Here is a 20853-nt window from a genome sequence, read left to right as displayed (position 1 = left end):
TTTTAGGCAGCCTCTCTGTTAATGGATGGGGTTGTGTTCCTGTCTTGCTAGTTGTTTGGCATGGGGTGTCCAGCAATGGAGCTTGCTGGTCGTTGAGTGGAGCTGGGTCCTAGTGTTGAGATGGAGATCTCTGGGAGAGTTCTCGCCAATTAATATTACAAGGGGCTGGGAGGTCACTGGTGGGCCAATGTCCTGAATTCAGCTCTCCCACCTCAAGAGGCTCAGGCCTAACACCTAGACAGAGCACCAAGACACTGTCAGCCACACAGCTCAGAAGAAAAGGGAGGAAAGAAAAAAAGAAAAGAAAATAATAAAATAAAGTTATTAAAATAAAAAAATTAAAATTAATTATTAAAATTAAAAAGTAATTAAAAAAAGAGCAACCAAACCAATAAACACATCCATCAATGATAACAAGTGCTAAAAACTATACTAAAGGAAAAAAAATGGACAGACAGAACACTAGGACAAATGGTAAAAGCAAACCTATACAGACAATATCACAGAAAGAAGCATACAGATACAAACTCACAAAAAGAAAAAGGAAAACAAAGAAACAAACTATATATATATATATATATATATATATTTAAAAAAGGAAAAGAGCAACCAAATCAATAAACAAAGCTACCTATGATAATAAGCTCTAAATATTAAACTATGATAAACATAAAACTAGAAACAAATTAGATGCAGAAAGCAAACCCCAAGTCTACAGTTACTCCCAAAGTCCACTGCCTCAGTTTTGGGATGATTCATTGTCTATTGAGTTATTCCACAGATGCAGGGCACATCAAATTGATTGTGGAGATTTAATCCACTGCTCCTGAGGCTGCACAGAGAGATTTCCCCTTCTCTTCTTTGTTCACATAGCTCCTGGGATTCAGCTTTGGTTTTGACCCTGCATCTGCATGTAGGTTGCCCTCTGGTGCCTGTTCTTCACCCAGACAGGAGGGGGTTAAAGTAGCGGCTGATATGGGGGCTCTGGCTCACTCAGGCCAGAGGGGTACAGAACGTGAGGCAAGCCTGCAATGGCAGAGGCCAGCATGACATTGCAACAGCTTGAGGGCATCGTGTGCTCTCGCGGGGAAGTTGTCCCTGGGTCACAGGCCCCTGGCAGTGACGGGCTGCACTGGCTCCTGGGAGGGGAGGTGTGGATAGTGACCTGTGCTCGCACACAGGATTCTTTTTTTTTTTTTTTTAACATCTTTATTGGAGTATAATTGCTTTACAATGGTGTATTACTTTCAGCTTGATAACAAAGTGAATCAGTTATACATATACATATGTTCCCATATCTCTTCCCTCTTGCATCTCCATCCCTCCCACCCTCCCTATCCCATCCCTATAGGTGGTCACAAACTACCAAGCTGATCTCCCTATGCTATGTGGCTGTTTCCCACTAGCTATCTTTTTTACTTTTGGTAGTGTATATATGTCCATGCCACTCTCTCATTTTGTCACAGCTTACCCTTCTCCCTCCCCATACCCTCAAGTCCATCCTCTAGTAGGTCTGTGTCTTTATTCCCATCTTACCCCTAGGTTCTTCATGACCTTTTTATTTTCTTTGTTAGATTCCATATATATGTGTTAGCATACGGTATTTGTTTTTCTCTTTCTGACTTACTTCACTCTGTATGACAGACTCTAGGTCCATCTACCTCACTACAAATAACTCAGTTTCGTTTCTTATTATGGCTGAGTAATATTCCATTGTATATATGTGCCACATCTTCTTTATCCATTCAACTGTTGATGGACACTTAGGTTTCTTCCATGTCCTGGATATTGTAAATAGAGCTGCAATGAACATTTTGGTACATAACTATTTTTGAATTATGGTTTTCTCAGGGTATATGCCCAGTAGTTGGATTGCTGGGTCATATGGTAGGTCTATTTTTAGTTTTTTAAGGGATGTCCATACTGTTCTTCATAGTGGCTGTATCAATTTGCATTCCCACCAACAGTGCAAGAGGGTTCCCTTTTCTCCACACCCTCTCCAGCATTTATCGTTTCTAGATTTTTTGATGATGGCCATTCTGACCAGTGTGAGATGATATCTCATTGTAGTTTTGATTTGCATTTCTCTAATTAATGATGTTGAGCATTCTTTCATGTGTTTGTTGGCAATCTGTATACCTTCTTTGGAGAAATGTCTACTTAGGTCTTCTGCCCATTTTTGGATTGGGTTTTTGTTTTTTTGTTATTAAGTTGCATGAGCTGCTTGTAAATTTTGGAGATTAATTCTTTGTCAGTTGCTTCATTTGCAAATATTTTTCCCATTCTGAGGGTTGTCTTTTGGTCTTGTTTATGGTTTCCTTTGCTGTGCAAAAGCTTTTAAGTTTCATAGGTCCCATTTGTTTATTTTTGTTTTTATTTCCATTTCTCTAGGAGGTGGGTCAAAAAGAATCTTGCTGTCATTTATGTCATAGTTTTCTGCCTATGTTTTCCTCAACATCTAAGAGTTTGATAGTGTCTGGCCTTACATTTAGGTCTTTAATCCATTTTGAGTTTATTTTTGTGTATGGTGTTAGGGAGTGTTCTAATTTCATTCTTTGAAATGTAGCTGTCCAGTTTTCCCAGCACCACTTATTGAAGAGGCTGTCTTTTCTCCACTGTATATTCTTGCCTCCTTTATCAAAGATAAGTTGTCCATATGTGTGTGGGTTTATCTCTGGGCTTTCTATCCTGTTCCATTGATCTGTATTTCTGTTTTTGACACACAGTATTCTTGGTGGCTGCAGTAGCAGCCTTAGCATTTCATGCCTGTCTCTGGTGTCCTAGGCTTGCGCCCGTCTCTGGAACTCATTTAGGCGGTGCTGTGAATCCCCTCTCCTCGCACACCCTGAGGTCTTTTGACTCTTTGGCAGTTCCAAACTTTTTCCTGGACTCCCTCCCAGCTAGCTGTGGCACATTAGCCCCTTTCAGGCTGTGTTCATGTAGCCAACCCCAGTCCTCTCCCTGGGGTCTGACCTCCGAAGCCCGAGCCTCAGCTCCCAGCCCCACCTGCCCTGGCAGGTGAGCAGACAGGCCTCTCGGCCTGGTGAGTGCTGGTCGGCACCGATCCTCTGTTCGGGAATCTCTCCACTTTGCCCTCTGCAGCTCTGTTGCTGTGCTCTCCTCCATGGCTCCGAAGCTTCCCGCCCCCTGCCCACCCCCGTCTCCACCAGTGAAGGGGCTTCCTAGTGTGTGGAAACTTTTCCTCCTTCACAGCTCCCTCCCAGTGGTGCAGGTCCCATGCCTATTCTTTTGTCTGTTTTTTTCTTTTTTCTTTTGCCCTACCCAGGTACATGGGGAATTTCTTGCTTTTTGGGAAGTCAGGTCTTCTGCAAGCATTCAGTAGGTGTTCTGTAGGAGTTGTTCCATATGTAGATATATTTTTGATATATTTGTGGGGAGAAAGGTGATCTCCACATCTTACTCCTCCACCATCTTGAAGGTCCTCCCCCCCCTTTATTTTTTTTTTTATTTTTTTATTTTTTTTTTGTGGTATGTGGGCCTCTCACTGCTGTGGCCTCTCCCGTTGCGCAGCACAGGCTCCGGACGCTCAGGCTCAGCGGCCATGGCTCACGGGCCCAGCCGCTCCGCGGCATGTGGGATCTTCCCGAACCAGGGCACGAACCCGTGTCCCCTGCATTGGCAGGCGGACTCTCAACCACTGCGTCACCAGGGAAGCCCCCCACCTTTATTTTTAAGTTGACATCTGAAATTTTTTGGCATGTCTTTAAGTTGTGGTGAACAATGCAATTTCCAGCACATTATAAATATTAACATTTTCAGAAGTAGTCTTGCCTCACTTGTTATTTATATCCAAAGGAATTTAAATATTGTAATGATTTTTTATTCAATATCATCCACTTTAAAACCACACTCTTCAGTCAGAATTTTATCATCGCTTTTTCTCCTTGAAGTTGTATTTGCCCGTTTCCCTAAAGCATTTTACTCTAAAGTAAAATGTATTTGTGCTGGACACCAGTGCGTTGGTGTCGATTCCCCTTCACTGAAGATGTTCTTGCTCCTGCTGCAGGGCAGGCTCTCTGCAGGCAGCCTTCAGGAGTCAGCCCCTTGCTTACGACCAGCTACAGACAGCCACCTTGTTCAAGGTCATGCCCTTTCTTAGGATGCACATGTTCAATGACTGATCGATGTGGGAATATGAATACCTGGACATCTTTGTCCAGCCCAGGACAATCTTGAAAGGCTATTCTGACTCCAGAGCTGCCCATTGGGTCAGCTGAGGCTGTCCTTGAGCTAGCACTGAGGTGCAGCTTCTCCCTCTGCCTATTCCAGTTTCCTTCTCCTCCCTGCTACAGATATTGATCCCAAGAGAACATTCCTTAATAACCATCTAGCATGCTAAATTCCATTTCAGTTTCTGTTACCTAGAATCTGGGTATATTTGCAAGTCTTTTATTAATCACTGCCAAACTTGCCTTGATTAAGAATGTGTGTGTGTGTGTGTGTGTGTGTGTGTGTGTGTGTGTGTGTGTGTGTGTGTGTAGTGCTTAAAAATATTTATTTCCTATGACAAGCTGTACATGTTAAGAAAATTCTTCAAGAGTAATTTACTATTATAATTATTAGTAGTATCAATTGAGCCTAACAACATCATTACAAACTTTTATAAATAATACATACCTAAGCATAAAATTTTACTTGAAATACAACTTTTAGTGCTATGGGATGTTAAAACATTAGGTCATGGATCTACGGATGAATAAATTATTTCCAGAATGAGTCAGGACTCACTCTCAGTTTTATTTACATTTCTTGTTTTTAGACAAGTTCTGAGAAACCTCAGGATGGGGATGATAAAAAATGGAATTTCCTTATATTATTTAAACTCTTTCCAAGTTACAACTCCTAAATCTCACACTGATCTTTTATCCAAGATAATTCTAATGATACCAGCTGGAAACTCAATTAGGCTCATCTTTAATTTTGTTCAACTATAAACCATTTGACTTGCCAAATCTTTGTTACCCAGCTATTAGAATCTTTCACTATTGTCTCTTTGTTTGGAGCCCCAGAGATTGTTTTTACTACTCAGAGATATTCTTCATCTTGTTTTAGGATGAATGAGTGATGTTTCTCATTCATAAAATAAGATAAAAAATAACTGTAAATAGGGAGGTGGAGACAGAGTACTACCGGGACCTCACCACGGGCTAGGTCTCAATACCATGGAAGAGTCCACTGAGAAATTGATGATGCAACTGATTTATTTAAAACGATCCTATGTCTGCCTTTGGAAAGTCTTCACATACCCTAGAGTTTGAAGTCCCTGTCCTACACGATTTCTGATATCCTATCATTTTATTTTGGTTATTATTTTCCTCTTTAACTACATCTCATAACATGTGCACAACAAATTTATAACATATTGACATAAGGTTGTTTCCAAGCTGATTTTAGGATTCATTCCACAAACCTGTTGAGGGCATATCATTCTAGGAATTAGGGATACAGCAAATCTCTGTCCTTGAAGAAACTTACATTCATGTGGAAAGCAGAGAGATAAGATAATAAACAATAAAATTAATAACTAAGTAAATTGTATATTATATTAAAAGGTGATGAGTTCTGTAGAAAAATTCAAAAAAAAAGTTTAAATACAGTAGGCAAACGGGGAATTTGTACTGTACTCAGTTGGGTGCAATTTTCAAAAAAGAGAGAAAGTCTATTGAGAAGGTGACATCTGAATCTTTGCTTCAGTAAAAGGATTAGTTTTAGCTATTACTTTTCCTCCTAAGACCAATGCAATATTAATGCACTATTGATGATAGCACTGTATGTCTGATTTATAACTGTTAGTCTTCTCTGGAGCTCACTCTTATACTACTGTGAATACAAAGCCATTAACCAATTTGGTTTCAGTGAATTTTGTTTTAGTGTAAATGTTCTACTTGAAATTTATTCATATTTAATATCACCAACTTTGAGAAGACTTCTGTAAATGTCTGTAAATTGTGGCTATCTTTTAATAAATCTGCACTCCTCACAAAGCAAATTATGATGGAGAAGGGATTGGAGAAGATATTAGTTTGAAAATGACAGTAAACTTTGAAAATGAAAACAAGTGTGGACAGATAGGCCCTCTCGGCACTTCACAAATGCAAGTTGTCACTGCTAGTTAGAAAAAAATATTTATTTTCAGACAATGACCTTCTTGTAAAATTTACACTGTACCATTGTTCTATAACTGGGAATAAATACAATCTTGCACTGTTAGCCTACAATTTTCCATTTCTTTTAAGCTTCCATCTTCCTGCTCTTGTTAATAGAGACAGAATTGGGACGTGAGACCAGTGGTTCTCAAACCATGGATCTTGAACCAGCAGAATCAACAATATCTAGCAACTTGCTGGAAACAAACTCTCAGGCTTCACCCAAGACCTACTGAAACTCAGGTGATGGGAATCAGAATCTGTGTTTTATATGATTGTTTATAATTTCCTTTGCTGTGCAAAAGCTTTTAAGTTTCATTAGGTCTCATTTGTTTATTTTTGTCTTTATATCCATTTCTCTAGGATATGGGTGAAAAAGGATCTTGCTGTGATTTATGTCATAGAGTGTTCTGCCTATGTTAGGTGCAAGAGGGAGGGGATATGGGGATATATGTATACATATAGCTGATTCACTTTATTATACAGCAGAAACTAACACAACCTTGTAAAGCAATTATACTTCAATAAAGATGTTTAAAAAAATAATGAATAAGGAAATTAATAAAGACCCAAAGTGTGAAAACATAAAGAGAACACTGGACAATATCACAATTAAAGAATCCTTTTCAGTAAAAAGCAACATAAGTAACATGAACAAATATAGTTGAAAACTTAGGAGAAGCTGTTTGCAATATCTAAACCAATAGGAGATGAATAACTAAAATATTTAAGAAACCTCTGAAGTTAATAAGAAAAAGGCCAGAAACTCAAAAAGAAAAGAAGACTACAATTAATCATTTCACAGAGCAAAAACACAGCATAGCTAATAAATATATTTGGAGAGGTACAATCTTATTTGTAATAAAAAAAAATGTGAATCAAAATAAATTAAAACAACAACAAAACAATTAGATGAGCAAAATTTAGAAAGTTACATAACTTCAGCCACTGATGAAAATGTGAGGAAAAAGGAACACTTATACAGTATTGGAGGGAGCAGTAAACTGTTACACTCTTGACAGTGTGAAATGAAGTATTCCCTACAAACCAGCAATCCCATACCTGGTTTAGTTTACACAGAGAGCCCATACATGAGCATATTCACTCCAACACTGTTTGTGGTAATTTAAATTTAGAGGCAAACCACGTGTTTGCCACTAAGAGAATGGATAAGTTACATGTGGTGTGCATGATAACATGGGATAACATGCAACTGTGAAAAGTAACAAACTACTCTGACATAAAGCAATAGATTAAAAAAAAAGTTGATTGAAAAACAGTAAGAGACCAAGTAAGACCTAAGGTATAATATTATTTGCGTACATTTAAAATACACCAATCACAATATTAAGGCCATGTTTTTGTAAGAATACATACATTTCTAAAAGTATAAATACATTAGAGTCAGTGGCAGGGTGTAGTGGAGTGGAGAAGAGGAATGAGATTGAAAATAGGGATGAGAGATGAAAGGAAAGAAATTAAATTAGGGATCTTACATGGACCCATTATTATTATTCCTTGAGGAATAAGTCTAGGTGACCTCAAGACACCTGAGTTTTAAAATATACTATATATTCATTCCCAATTTTTATATAACTTATTTCTATGTCATGTCAATTATGAAATAATTATAGTGATTATAAGCATTCTATTTATGTGCAAATATTTAGGGAGAATTTTTCTAATACTGTTCCCTTAACTACGATGTTAACTACTCATTTGAAGTAAATTTCATACAACCAATAGAAAATATTCTATTCTAAGTTTGTGAGAGTTTTTAAATTATAAGTTAATCAAATACTCAAAACATTAGAAAACAATAAAAATAGTCTTTTTTAACTTTACTTATTAAAAAACATGGCATTGCCAAATATTAAATCATCCTTATGTTCTTGCAATAAATTTTAACTAATTGGTGAAGATAGAACTTTAAATGTCAATTCAATTCTAAATGTAAATTTTTTACTTAGGATGTTTCTGATGATAGTCAAGCCCTTATCTCCCTATTGAGTGATATTTCAATATGCCCAATTGTCTATTAGCAACTTCTTGGAATATATCCTAGGCACCTCAAACTCAGTATGTCCAAAACTGAATCTACTTAATGTTAAATATTACGGTAGGAGATATAACATTTTAAAAGACATTAATAAATTATATTCAACTGTTTCAAATTTAACTTTCTTATAAAAAAACAAAGTACTATGCAAGAATCTGGGGATTTACTGTAAACCGGACGCGCTGGCTCAGCGGCCATGGCTCACGGGCCCAGCCGCTCCGCAGCATGTGGGATCCTCCCGGACCGGGGCACGAACCCGTGTCCCCTGCATCGGCAGGCAGACTCTCAACCACTGCGCCACCAGGGAAGCCCCCACACTGCTTTATTGAGTAAACCACGTAACATTTTCTAAAATGGACATTCGTACTCTTCACTTGAAAATGGCAACAATTTCAAATTCTCATTCAAGTTCTTTGAAAATTAATCCAACTTATACAGTGGTAGTAAGATATGTAGTATTTTCATACAATGGAAATTACTTGGCAATAAAAAGGAACAATCTACTGATAAATGCAAAACATGTGAATTTCACAGACCCTATGCTTAGTGAAAGAAAATAGACACAAATGATTACATGTTATCAATTCTATCTATATGAATTTCTAGTATAGGCAAAACTAATCAAAGGTGGCAAAAAAAAAATCAGAAGAATGATTGCCTTGAGAGTGTGTGGAGTTGATTGAGAAGGGGCTCAAAAGTACTTTCTGAAGTGATAGTAGTATTCTATATGTTGATGGGGTTTGCATTACACAGGTGTATGTATTTGTCAAAAGTCCATAAATGTACATTTTGGATTTCTCCATCTCAGTGTAGTAAATTTTATCTTAAAAAACACTATGAACACAAAATAGTATGTATTCCTTTTTATTACTAAGAAATTCTATTTCTTAAATATAAAAAAAGGTAAATTTGGATTACATCAAAAACTTCCTTAATACCTCTTTAATTATTGCCTGTATGTATAAGGAAGTTCTCTTTGTTATTTTTATTTTATTGCATGCATTTTTACCTCTGGCATTCCTTGTGGAGAAAAGGCACTGAAAGGTGGAACAACATCTGAAACATTTTCATATCCTGGAGGAGGTGGTTCAAATAATGATGTGTTGAAAATCTAGAGAAACAAAATATAATAATCAGAGGCAAATCAGGTAAAGTTTCATTACTATGACCAGACAAGGAAATGTGTACTATCTCTTTCTGTCAGTAGATGGTTAATGAAGCCTTTGGTATTTTAAAGATACAGATCAAAGAGCCAGCACTGTGCTAGAGGCTATGAGGATTTCATGATATGAATAAACTTAGAGACCCTTAGAGGATGTATAAGCACTAGCTTTTGATTTAGAAGGAAAACTTTAATTCCCAAATAAAAATAACAGCGTACAATATTCTTAGTCACTTATAAAAATGCTAAGATAATTACTTGGGAGCAAATTAATGTTAAATTCACTTTGAACCAAATATAATATAATCTTTCAAGTGTATCACTGTCATTGTTGAGTAGGTATCAATTTTTTTTTTAGGTTCCAAACCACTACCTCTAAAAGAGAGCTCCAAGCTACAGGAAGAAGAAACTGACAGAATTCCAAAGGGAAATAAAAATAATCCACCACTATAGTGAGATAATCTAACATTCCTTTCCCAGCAATTAATAAAGATTGCAGACAAAATAAGACTACATCAAGGATAAAGGCGATTTTAGCCAAACAATTAACAAACTTGAACTAATGAACAAATATAAGATCATTAAACTCAACAGCTGAATACATTTTTTTCAAATAAACACAGAACATTTATAAAAATTGACCACATAATAGGCTATAAAGGAAGCCTCAACAATTGCTAAATGACTAGTGTCATACAAACCACATTATCTGATCACAATGTAGTTAAGTTAGAAAATCAGATGAAACCGAGAGTGGAATAACTTTTAAATTTGGAATTTTAAAAATACCCCTAAATAGCTCCAAGGTTCAAAGATGAAAACATAGAACTTAGAAAATATTAAGATATTAATGATAACTAAAACACTTCTCCAAACTTGTGAGATCTGGTTGAAGTGGCTCTTAGAAGGAAATTTATGGTTTTAAATACTCATATTAGAAAAGAAGAAAGGTTGAACATCAATAAATTAAGTATTCAACTGAAAATGTTACAAAGAACAGCAAAATAGACACCAGGAAGGTAAAAGAGGAAATTATATTAAGTAAGAACAGAATTAATGAAACATAAAACATATATACAAGAAATGATTGCCAAAGCTGAAGGTTTATTCTTTGAAAATACAGGTAAAATTGACATATCTCTGTCAATGTCAATAAGAAAAAAATATAAGGTAAGCACAAATAAATAATATTAAGGGTTGAAAAAAATTCATATCTATAGATGTCGAACAGATTCAAAAAGGTAATAAGAAAATACTAGGAAGAACTATGCCAATAATTGAAATCTTAGATGAAATGGAAAAATGCATTTTAAAAAATTTATTAAAACTGACATAAGGATGCATTTTTTAAAACCTAAATAGTCCTATAACAATAAAAAAAATTGAATCAGTACTTTAAAATCTCCCACAAAACAAAGTATCAAAACCAACTGGTTTTACTTTGAGTTTGAAAGTAAAAGATTAAGTATAACACAGCCTATTTCAGAGATTAAAAACTCAGCTCATTTTATAAGGCAAGTCTAATCTAGAAATTATACCCCAATAAGCAAATTGCAGAAATACAGGCCAAACATGCTATGAATATAAACTGAATATATATAGATATATGAGTTGAAAACTCTACTACTGACTAATATTACAAATTTCAAAAATGTAAGATAAGTCTAATATTAGAATATCATTTAATATAATTATCATTGTGAAAAAGAAAAATTATACGCTCATCTCAAAAGATATCCAAAAAAAAGAAAAAAAGTGTTGATAAAATTCAACATAAATCCATGACAAAAAGTCTTAGTAAACTTGGAAAGGAAGTGAATTAACGTAACCTGATATAAATATCAAAATTAAGGTGAAACATTAAAAACGTTCAAGTCAAGGACACCTGCTATCACCACTCATTTTTAATGTTAAACTATAAGTCCTGGTCCGTGCAGTAATGCAAAGGGTTGTGGGAGATGGGGAGTGACTCTGAGCTGACATTATATTGTACTGACTAGAGCACCAGTTACCTACTTCTGATGCTGATAGAACCTAAAATGACACCAAATCAACTACTACTCTTCAAAAATTCCCATATCTTCCATCTTTCCCATAATTTTTCTGTGGTCCACATAGGGTACAAATGCAGCTGAATCACTGGGAAAGATTATAAGAAAAACTATACTAAAGTGCAATAAAAATCCATCTAGAGACAAAGTCATCCCATCAGCAAGTCTTTCAGCCAAGGAAGTACTCAAGCTCGTCTCACTTGATTTGCCTTTATAGTAATCTTCAATTTTACAACACCACTGAGCAGGTGGATTTTACATCAAGTTTATGAGTTATTCTAACAACTAGGAAAAGTTTCTTAAGGTAATGGAAAAGAGTCCTTTGGGTGACCTTATCAAAGGTAGACAATATACCAGTGAGCACTGCTCACTATCCAAAATTCACTAATATAGCCTCAAATTATGTATTCTGAGTATAACTAAAATAATTTTGGTTTACAAATTTCTATTTACTTTTTTGTGACATAAAAAAGGCAATATATATACTTCAATCCATATGGCACGTTATCCTTATGTAAACAAAGATGAAATAATGCATATAGTATTAAAAATATTTCTTGCAGAATCTATAAAATGCTAATCATATTTGTTGCCTGTGGGAAGCGGAACTCCTCTGTGTCGTGCAAGAAAGTAAAAGTTTGCAGTTTACCACATAGCTTGGCTATGAATAGTCACAATAATTAAACTGGGAGATGGGGACACAGTAAAAGAGCATTTGTAGTTGGGGTGAGAATAGAGCTGAACTGTCACAAGGTCAAAAGATAGTGCCTGAATTTGAAACACAAGCAATACAAGCATGTCATTTAAAGAAACAGAAGTAAGTACCAAAAGAATCAACTCAGTGCTGAACAGTGATTGCCTCAGGGAAGGGGGATATAGAGGGGCCCTTAGGAGAACTGTGTGATTCTTTTTGTGCAGGTAAAACTTGGGTAAAAATAAAAATGATTTAATGATATAACTTCCAAACAAGTTAATAAGCTTTTGGCAGCTAACACCATTCAGGAAAATCTCCAAAATGAAACTTCTACAAGTTAGGTTTATACTAAGTGACAGGCTTTAGAAATTTCATAAGTGCTTATAATAGCAAAAAGAAACAATGAAATGAAATAAAAGCAAAGGTACAGTCAAAATTGGAAGTGAAGAGCAAGGAAAAAAGAAGAGAATTGAAAGTTTGCTATTTTCCTCATTGCACACAATTGCCAAATTTGATAGATCAAATTTGGTTTAAGTATGTGTATTTTTTAACATTACCAATATTTTATTACATCATTAAATAATCTTCCTAAATATACATTTAAAGACCCCTTAATACTTAATTATATAGATATGACCCTGCTTATTTAATAAAGGTTATGGGACCATAGGAAGTATATCAGTATTCCCCATACCTACCTTAAAAATATTTTTAAAATTTTGAAATAGTTTGATAATATTTTTTAAAGTTAAACAGTATTAACTACTATAATTGAAAATAGTGAATATGGAAACTTTCAACTCATATTAGGAAATTTAGCATGGGATTACATCACTGACTGTAAAACAACATATTAATTATTAAGAAGAGGCTGATTCATTAGTCAATAAGGGGAGGTGATTAAAAATTTATATATACTTAAATCACATGACATTTTTAGTTGACTGATCAAACTGAACATATCTGAAGCTATATGCAATTTAGAAGGCCCAGCTAACCAAAGGACTGAAAGAAGCTATCCAGAGTAAAAGGGGCTACTTTAAATATGGTAGCTGTAAGGCAAATAGGGATGAATGTTGAGTTATATTTTATGAGCTTTCATATTGAATATATATCATGATAAGAAATACCTCAATTACTTGTATTATCTTCTTTCCCAAGTGCCCTAACTAGCAAAGAAGATTGTAAATTTTTTAGTGTAGATATAATTCTATAGTATTTCTGTCCAAATTCTCCTCCTTCCAAATGCCCACACCCAAGTTCTGGGCGCAGAGCTGAACACATGATCATATGAGATTTAATCATTAAGTACAAATAAAAACCTTCTAGCTCAAACAGCACTTCTCTGAATTTTCTAGCATCTTCAAATCTATGCATGATCTTTTATAGTCCAAATCTTTCAAAAATGTATCAATTTAGTTGCTTAGAAGTTTACTGATATATCATATTTTATATTAGTGTACAATACTAAAACACAGAAAATAGCAAATGTCATCAAACATCAATTTTTCAGAATCTTTCCAACATCACATAAATTCAAACATCATAAGAAAGAGTTGGCACCAGTAATAAGATTATAAAAGGCATCATTCACAAGTGTCAATATTGATTTCTACCAGTATTTGGAGATAGTAGAGGGCATTCTTTCACATAAGGTATTTCAAAATAGTAGACCGGGGGGCTTATTTTTTCTTTCTTTCTTTTTACCTCATTTCCATCTTCATCAATTATTGAGATGTAGTTGGGATGAGTCTTATTTGGATAGGACAACAGGACATCATAATGGGCTAACTCAACAGAATCCAGGCCAAATTCTTTCCACTGAGATTGAATTTGCTTTGCAAGCTGAAAGTTTTGTTCTGTTCCAGCTAAATGTGGTATCCGTGTAAAATTGCTGTTGAAAAAAAATTGAAAGTGGTTAGAAATTTTTAGTCAGACTTTATCTTAAATCAACAACCAAATAAGGCTGATTTACATTAAAAAAAATATTTTGAGGTGTTATACTTTTACAAAAGCAAAGTGGGGGCTTCTCTGGGGGCACAGTGGTTGAGAGTCCGCCTGCCGATACAGGGGACACGGGTTTGTGCCCCGGACCGGGAGGATCCCACATGCCGCGGAGCAGCTGGGCCCTTGAGCCATGGCCGCTGAGCCAGCGCGTCCGGAGCCTGTGCTCCGCAATGGGAGAGGCCACAATGGTGAGAGTCCCACGTACCACAAAAAAAAATAATAATAATAAATAAAAAATAAAAGAGAGAAGGAATTATATATGTTGCTAAAGAAAAAAAAACCCTCCCCTGAAAGCCACCTGGGATTTCTGGTCTTTTGAGCATAAGCTGTCTGTTCTCCCTATTTGACGCCCTACAGTAAATGCTGGACTCCTTCACCTCAACCTGGTGTCAGTAGACTGGCTTTGCTGCACAGCAGGCTAGCAGACCCAAGTTTGGTTAGGTAACATTATGAGTGAAATTCCTGGTACAAGTTTTGTCATTACCCACCAAGATGCAATGGTGTTCTATGATCAGGTTTAGAACCCACTCATTTGGAGCAAAGTTAATCCTGAAAATGATGAGTAGGAAAAAAGATTTGTTTCCAAGGATAAATAAATCAATTGGCCACAAAATCAGTGTATTACAGGTTTTGCCACTAACTTGTTGTGTAATCCTGGCCATGTCTTCAATTTCTCATCCATACATGGGGAGAATATTGCTACCTCACTAATTCACAACGATTTGAGGCTCAATTAGACAATTGCTAAGAAACAGAAGTTCGTTGTTTTTTTTTTTGTTTTAATCAATTGAGAAGTGTGTCACACTGTCTTGATTCTATTAGAATATCCAGTTATTTTCTAATAAGAAGAAGAATTTACAAATTATCCAAAATAGCCAACAACATGTATTAACAAAACAAATAGGCTCATACATCTCCGTCTGGCTAGAAAAGTTTATATATGTTCCAAGGATCATTATGTTATCTCAATTAATAAAGGGAGCTATTGGTATTCCTGTTTTCATACATTGCATCTGGTTTACAAATGCACAGTGCTTGGAGAAGTTAGATGACCTAAAGACAGCCAGTGAAAGATGGAACTGGTATTCAAATGTAGATCAGTGAAAGCTAAGACACTCTTCTGAAATAATCTTGTCTTTCAGAACTGGGTGGAGAAGGAAATTCACTCTAAAGACATGCAAAATAGTGAACAGATCTGAGAATTTAACTAGATGTTACAAAACAAAAGGGAAAACTAGGACAACCTTGCACCCCAAGGAAGACTGAAAAGGCAGCCCCTACTTAACCTCCCCCCAGCCACTATTGAGAGTCAGGTGACTTAGAAGTAGTAGAGAATTTTTAGTAGTAAAGCAAAGGATTAGAAAGGGGAACAAGACAGAGGATCTGAGGCTTTAATGACCCCTAACCTAAGGGTCTAAATAGACTGAAAGCACTCTGATGGACAAATGGCAAATTGGAATTCTGGAGAGTCCAGGAGGCTTCTGGAGGTTCTGTGGTCCTTGGAGGGGTGAGTGGGGGGTTCTGTTAATCTCTTTCTTTTCTTTGTTAATGATGCAAATCCTTGAGTTCTAAACAGTTAGAGGAGCTTGGTCAAGGCCACGGAGAATTAAGCAAGAAGCTGACGGCCCAGAAAGTGAGCTAGAGGCAGGCATTCATTTTATTTCTTTGCTGGTCACTCCATCTCACAGGTTAGAAAAGGAAAAATGAAGCAGAGGCAGCACCCGTCTAGGAGTGAAGATTATATCTCGCCAGACTTCCACTTTTATTATACCTATTATACATAATTATAGTAAAAGAAGTGAAAGAGGCAGAAGGATTTCCACAAAATTTAAGCTTCTGAGTCTCTCACTTGAAATGGCCCTTCCAAAGACTTGATAGATGCCCTAGCAAATTTTATTCATAGTTTTAATTCTATCGTAATTAAATAGACATATGTGTTTGTATGACTATGTGTAGGTACATCTATACATATATATATTTACTTTACTGTTTTTACATAAAATTATAACTTGTATTCACTAAGGAGTCCTTTAATCGTTATCAGGACTTCAAGTATGTCACTTTGAAAAAGCTAAGCATTCCAATCAATTATTCAATAAAAGTGTTTTATTTTTAGTTGCCTTGCAAATACTTTTTAAAATTTACTCATTTACCTCTTTTTCCCTACACCAGGGATAGCTATTTCAGGAAATAGGGAGCTGGTTTCTACACTAGGTCACATATATGCTCTCTAATTTCATGCTCATCAGAACAATATCACTATCCCCATTTTATAGAGGTGAAAATGATGGCTCAGGAAGGTTAAGTATTCACTCAAAGTCACTTTAATATCAGTGGGCGAAGATGGAATTTAAACTTGCGTATGTCTGCCTTCGAAGTCCAAAATTTATTCTTTTGACTAAAATATACTATCTTCCTGTGAAACAGGAGTCAGCAAACTATGTTTCACTGACCAAATCCAGCTCACTTCCTTTCTTTGTACAGCCCACAAGCTAAAAATGGTTATCACATTTTAAATAGGTGAAAAAAATCAAGAGGAATAATATTTTGTGACATATCATTTATATGAAATTTAAATTTCAGTGCCTACAAATGAAGTTTTATTGAAACTGTCACACTTATTCAATTACATATTTACTATCACTTTTTTGGTGCTACAATAGCAGAGATGAGTACCTGGGACAGAGATCAGCTGGCCTCCAAAAGCTGGACCTTTACAGAAAAAGTTTGCTGACACCTGCTTTAAAACATCTATCATGATAAAGTTCAGCTGAAGGTACAATCCTCTCCAGATGAAACATGATACAAGATCTTCAGTAATAAAACCTTTTTAAAAAGTCTGTTTCTGTTTATGAAATATTGAATCAAAACTTCTAAACAGAATAGTAAACTTTTAAGTATATGCTTACTACAAGAATGTCTTGATGTTCTCTGCTTTCAATTCATCCAAAAATGCTTTCTTCACATTATGCCGTGGAATGTTAGTAGCTTCACTGGAGGATTTTGTAAACCATCCTGTAAAATACAAAGAAATATAGGAATGAGATATGAGCTTATAGACAGGGCCTATTTTTCCTTATTATTGTATTTATCATATATAAAACATCAATGACCTCTGGTATTAACTGAGATTTTCCAAAGTTTCATTGCTCTTGCCTACTTCCATTGGAAAAAAAATCATGCAGACAGACTTAATTACAAATCAGTTGCAACATATTTTTAAATCCAATTTCAATAAGTATTGCTGTTATTCTAAGAAATGTTTTATGAAATTAGCACTAAAATTGAAGATGGTTCAACTGATGGGAAAAATGAAGGCAAAGAGGAGATCCACCTTCTTTCTCTTTAAAGCTTCTATCCGCAGTGACAATGCCTCTGCTGACCCACAATAAGCATTTAGTAAATGTTTGTAATGAATTATTTATGAGTATATTTCAAGTACATAAATTATCTCAAAGAGTTGAAGGCAATTCAGACTTGTAATTTGTTCTGGTTCTGAAACTAAAGCAAAATAAGCTTAAATATTTTGTGCTTGCAGTTGAAGTAGGCTTCAAAAGTTCAACTTCAGAGAGCTACAGTGAAAATCCAATTCACCCAACATCTCTGCAAGACACACAGTGAACAGAGACTAGAGCAATGGGTAGCCAGATAGCGTAGAGCCATTAGCCCTGGTAGTTGGCTTCGTGACATAGTTTATTTAGATAAATGATATGATCTGTGCATAAAATGGTTACCTAAATCACCCAGCTAGCTTTCATGGAGCTTTCCAGTTATTAATCACATACACGTTACACATATGCATATATACACGCATATTGAAATAAATGGTTGGCAGCAAATGGAAATACAGTTCCACCAGTAGGTAAAATAAAGGGACTTGGATTAGACTGTAGGATAAGGGCACTCGGAGGATGAAATTCTTGAATCGAGATCTAAAAAATGAGCTGGATAAAGAGGACGGAGGCCTGTGGGAGGGAGGGAGCAGAGAATCCTAGGAAAAAAATTAACAAACATTAATAAAGAACCCATAGCCACTGAGCAGTGAATATAAGGGTGGGGCTGAGGGCAACACTGGGACGAATAAAATGCTTTTAAAAGATGCAGAAGACTTTAATCCTCATGCTACCCTTGCCCACGTTGTACAGCTGAGAAAACTGAAACTCGAGTTGAAGTGTGCCCTTAACGAGCACACTTATCTAAGCCCCACAATAACCCTAATATCCACATGCTCGTTATGAGCAGAGTGTGGCTCAAAGGTTACACAACAAGCAAGAAGAGGCTGAATTTGAGCCAGCTTAGTTGGTCTATGCCCTGGTCTTCTAAATCCCAGAAAGGGGACCCAGAATTCAGAGTACGGCCGAACTATCAGGCTATACCTTAACGCTAGTCCTGTGCATTAATGTCCAGTTAGAAGCATCTCCGCACCAGGAAACAATTTTTTAAAAGTGCCAATACCCCAGTACTGTGCCAGGAGTTTCTGATGCTATTTCGTTTACGATTCCCACTAAGTTACAGATAGTATTCTTACAAAGGTTGACAAACTGCGGCTCAGAGAGACTCGGTAACTCGCTCAAGGACACAGAGAAGCTGCAGAGTTAAAATTAGAATTTAAAAGAGTCTGAGCGAATCTGTGCTGCCCCCTGGTAATCATGGAGAGTTGGGTTAAGTCTGCAAATCAGTACACAGGGGAAAACGCTCAAGAACTGCTATTAAGGATCTGTTCAGAGCACTGACAATGTCAGCCGGTTAGCTCCTAAATGTTCCTCTTTATTTACTCCCCAGGACGAAAGAATGAGAGAATAGGGCTCCCACGCAGCAGTGCCCTGAGTTCTACCTACTGTATACACGAAGCAGGTCCAGGCACAGGCACTAGATAAAGACCCCAAACAGGTAAGAGTCGTTTCTTGCAAAGCTCCTGGGACGACCTAGCAAATGCCCCCAGAGATCCGGCGCTCCTACTAAAACGTACCGATTGCTCGCAGGGCCTCAGCAGTTGGAACTTTCTTAAGTTCAGTTTGAGTCTCTCCGTTCTACTCCTTACCCTGGGTGACTGTCTTAACAGTAGCCCGTCCAAAACCCAGCTATGCACCGCCCCCAGCAACTTCCACCTAACTCGCGGGTGCTCGTCCCCACTTTCCCCCACCCCCCGGGAGACCGGGAGACCGGGAGACCAACAGCTGGCCCGGGAATCCCGCGAACCGCCAAACAGCCGGGTAGGCTCGGGGTTGTGCGTGGCGAGGGCCCCCGTACCGAAGAGGAAGCCGAGGACGAAGAGGCAGGCGGCCAGCACCAGGGCCCCAGCGCACAGCCAGCGCGGGCGGCGCCAGGCCACAAAGGTCGAGTCAGTTTCGCGCAGGGGATTCCACATCTCAGCGTGTGGCCGTCGGGGCCTCCGGGGACCGGTGTCTCTGCGGTGGCCACCCTGCTGCCTCGCGGGCGGCGGGGCAAAGGCTTCCTCCTTCGAGGGCCACTTTTAACAGTTCTGCAGCCTAGAGTCCACTCCCAGCCCAGTCCACTCGCACTCCCAGGGCACTCCAGGTTTCTCCGCCCCTGAAAGTATTTCTAGTTTACTCTCAACCAATCCCGGAGAGCAAGAGGCAGCATCAGTCCCCAGAAGAAGAAAACCCGGCCCCTTCGGAGAGGTGCTTAAAAAAAAGTTTAGCTTGAAAATTTCTAGCCCTTATTTTAAAATAAAGGAAAAGAAGTAAAAAAGGGAAGGAGGAAGCAAAGGACAAACTCTTCTCCTTTCTCCACTTCCAGACCACAATCCGATTCACAAAAAGAACACTAAGTACCCCGTAATTCAATAGCACGATCCTCTTTTGTCTGTCTAGGAAAATGCATGTTCCAGGCAAGTTGGTAGACTAAACTATTCCTCAAGAACTTTTTTCAGATCCGAAATCCTATTAAATACTATTATAGCCCTAAAAGGAGTAAAATCAAGTAGAAAACGGTGGTGTCCAGTTCTGGCACTGCTTTGGATATTCAGGGAGTGAATTTTGGTGTCAATGCCAGTTACCACTGTGCTCTTTTTCCTAATGAAGATCATTGATACTTATCAATTATTAGGGAATTATTCCTCCCTTTACATAGCACAACCATTTTTAAAGAAATATTATTGGAATTTGCTGAAGGCAGAGAGTACATCTCTTTATATCAGAGCTGCCCTTGGCACTGTCTTACATTGTGGATATGAAATCAGTCTTTGTTAACCTGAAGAATCAATCACACATAAATCTACCCCTGTTATAAATTCTTAAAAAATTATAACAATGATATCTAAAGGAGGACAATAACAAAATGCTTTATCGAGGATGTTCTTATAATCTGTAAGGGAGACTGCATGCATGGCCTCTAGCTAGGAGTGCTTTACGGAAGCATTGCATTTAAAAGAATCGTGAAGTACCAGCAGAGTTTGAACCAGGGGAGATGAGAAGAAACTTTGGGTCTGGGAGCCAGAGCGATAGTCAAGGAATGGCAGATAGTTTGCTTTGGGAAAGGGAGCGAACAGGGAGAGAGCCAGGAGACACGGGGCTACATCATAGAGAATGTTGGGTACTTTGATAAAGAATTTCTGAGCTAAGTGAAGAGATGTGGGAAAATTAAAATGTTAACAGTGAACCAAGACAACTACTAGATAACTTAGGACAGGAAAGGAAGGAGTTTCTTCAGCCCTTTCTAACAATAGCTTATATTTATTAAATGTCTCCTGA

At 37.2% G+C, this 20853-nt stretch overlaps 1 protein-coding gene across 3 annotated transcripts in view; it reads right to left on the bottom strand.

The window, feature by feature from the left end:
- Positions 1-19636, bottom strand: part of FOLH1 (folate hydrolase 1) — a 64425-nt gene extending 44789 nt beyond the window's left edge. For 2 of the 3 annotated variants that reach the window (XM_060160289.1, XM_060160290.1), the window contains exons 1-4: positions 19391-19636; positions 17050-17155; positions 13841-14027; positions 9236-9337 (exon numbers count right to left, since the gene is read on the bottom strand). In XM_060160289.1, the coding sequence (XP_060016272.1) occupies positions 9236-9337; positions 13841-14027; positions 17050-17155; positions 19391-19508 (513 nt within the window). In that variant the 5' untranslated portion in view covers positions 19509-19636. Of the gene's footprint in view, positions 1-9235; positions 9338-13840; positions 14028-17049; positions 17156-19390 lie in introns of those variants that run through there. The other variant, XM_060160293.1, reaches the window with a different exon arrangement.
- Positions 19637-20853: the final 1217 nt, after the last annotated feature.

The sequence above is a fragment of the Lagenorhynchus albirostris genome, chromosome 9 (genome assembly GCF_949774975.1).
Source record: "Lagenorhynchus albirostris chromosome 9, mLagAlb1.1, whole genome shotgun sequence".
NCBI lineage: Eukaryota > Metazoa > Chordata > Mammalia > Artiodactyla > Delphinidae > Lagenorhynchus > Lagenorhynchus albirostris.
The sequence above is the reverse complement of the archived record's forward strand: the minus strand, read 5'-3'. Positions and strand labels throughout refer to the sequence as shown.